The sequence below is a fragment of the Galeopterus variegatus genome, unplaced genomic scaffold, assembly GCF_000696425.1.
Source record: "Galeopterus variegatus unplaced genomic scaffold, G_variegatus-3.0.2 Scaffold5223, whole genome shotgun sequence".
Lineage (NCBI taxonomy): Eukaryota > Metazoa > Chordata > Mammalia > Dermoptera > Cynocephalidae > Galeopterus > Galeopterus variegatus.
In genome coordinates this window covers 34,262-36,188 of record NW_007731334.1, presented here as the reverse complement: position 1 = coordinate 36,188, position 1,927 = coordinate 34,262, and the positions used below count along the sequence as shown (strand labels likewise).

The 1,927-nt window shown below is 43.0% G+C and overlaps 1 protein-coding gene across 1 annotated transcript in view; it reads left to right on the top strand.

The window, feature by feature from the left end:
* The window catches only part of PREP (prolyl endopeptidase), a gene marked incomplete at its 5' end in the record, with an annotated part of 116,070 nt that extends 114,396 nt beyond the window's left edge, over positions 1–1,674 (top strand). Inside the window, one exon of the mRNA XM_008589129.1 lies at positions 935–1,674. Coding sequence (XP_008587351.1) covers positions 935–1,229 — 295 coding nt within the window. The remainder of the gene's footprint in view (positions 1–934) is intronic.
* Between the last annotated feature and the right edge of the window lie 253 nt (positions 1,675–1,927).

The following is a 1,927-nucleotide window of genomic DNA, read 5'->3' as shown; positions in this document are numbered from 1 at the left end:
CCCCATCGTCTCTGTTGGGAAACCAAGCCTCAGAATGTTTTAGCCTTGACTTGGTTAACTGAGCAGAATTTTTACTGTTTTCACCATTTACCCTTCAAAATAAAATTCTACTGAAACAGTTGATTATGTTCATAAATATCAAACACTTTGAAAAACATGACATCCATATTGGGTAAAATGTAAAGAAAAAATATCTAGATATTTCTCTCACTTAACTATTATCAGTCACTGTTTAATTCAATGGTACCTTTATTCTTAAAGCCCTTTTTGTTAACTTACCCTGGAAACTTACCTTGTACCTCAGAAGGTGCCTCCTCCACTAGCTTTCTCCCTATTGGCAAAAGGCATTTTCTCTCTGCTGGACTACAAGAGGTTACTCAGTCTACAAAAAGGAAACTAGGCATGGAGAACACAACGCTCTTGTAAGATTGCAAAGCTGAGCCTGGAAAAAGGCTTTATAGATAATAAAGGAAGAGAAAGCTGCTGTACACTGTGGGTTTCAAGTTCTTCAGTAAAAGAGAAGTTCGCACATATTATATCCATACTCAGTGGTTTAAAGACAATCATTAGTCCACTATGCAGCAGTGAAAAAATCTGCAGAATATGAAAATATTCAAGACGGTAAGTATGCATATCGTGTGGGTTACTTCAACAGCCTTGTGTCTTTCTTTCTTATACAGTCTTCCAAAGTTGGAGCCAGATAAATGATACAGCACCCCAGTTTCCAGTAGCCCTTGCCAGTCATGGCCCACATGACAATGCAAGCATTGTCTTCGGTGGTCACTCATGTACTAGTTAGCTGCAGACCTCATTGCTAGTGAAGTTAGGCTGGTAAACTACAGGGGTCCCTGGGCCACACCCATCCTCCTCAGTGATCCTTCTGAGCAGCTCTGCTTTTGACATCTAGCCTCACGACAGTACCTTTGCCTTTCAGGTATTCTCCTCTGCATAACGTGAAGTTGCCGGAGGCAGACGACGTGCAGTACCCTTCCATGCTTCTCCTCACTGCCGACCATGACGACCGTGTGGTCCCACTTCACTCCCTGAAGTTCATTGCCACCCTTCAGCACATCGTGGGCCGCAGCCGGAAGCAGAGCAACCCCCTGCTCATCCACGTGGACACCAAGGCAGGCCATGGGGCAGGGAAGCCCACAGCCAAAGTGATAGAAGAGGTGTCAGACATGTTTGCATTCATAGCGCGGTGCCTGAACATTGACTGGATTCCATAAGTGGAATGTCCTGCTCCATCCTGCCAGCCACAGAAAACCTCAAGGGCTTTCACACCGTTCAAACCAAGAAACCACTGGGCATAATGCTTCCCCACATGAACACTGTTCCTGCACTCACAGACTACAGTTGAACAGAACTACCGTGGGAATTTTATCTTTTTTAGGCTTCTCCTTTTTAGCAAGCCCTTGGCGTTTCTTTTTCCACCCTGTCCAGGCATATGTTTTAAAAAAAAAAAAAGGCATGTTTGGATAAATAGCTAAATGGCCGCAAACATGTTGTGAATATTAGATTGCTGAATTAAGGGTCGTAGTCTAGCATACTTCATATATAACACCTCAGTGAAATTTGCTTCTATAACCATAACCTATATCTCTTTAAATAAATGTGGGAACTGTTCTCATGAAAAAGACTTGTTTGCAAAATAATAAATATTTAAGAATGGGAGGCTTTATTTCTGGTTCCTTTGCATTGAAGGGCAACTCCAGAGGTACAGTTTTCTATGGGAATAAAGCATTTCACCTTTCTGCAACAAGTTAGTTTCCAAACAATTAAGTCATAGAATGTTAGTACTGAAAAGAAGTTGAGTTCATCTATTCCAGCTCCCTTTTTATGGGTTATGGAGCTGTTAGAGGTGGCTTACTGTCGGGCCTCCCTGAGCCAGAGGCCGACAAAACCGAGCGGGAAGAGACCCCGGTCC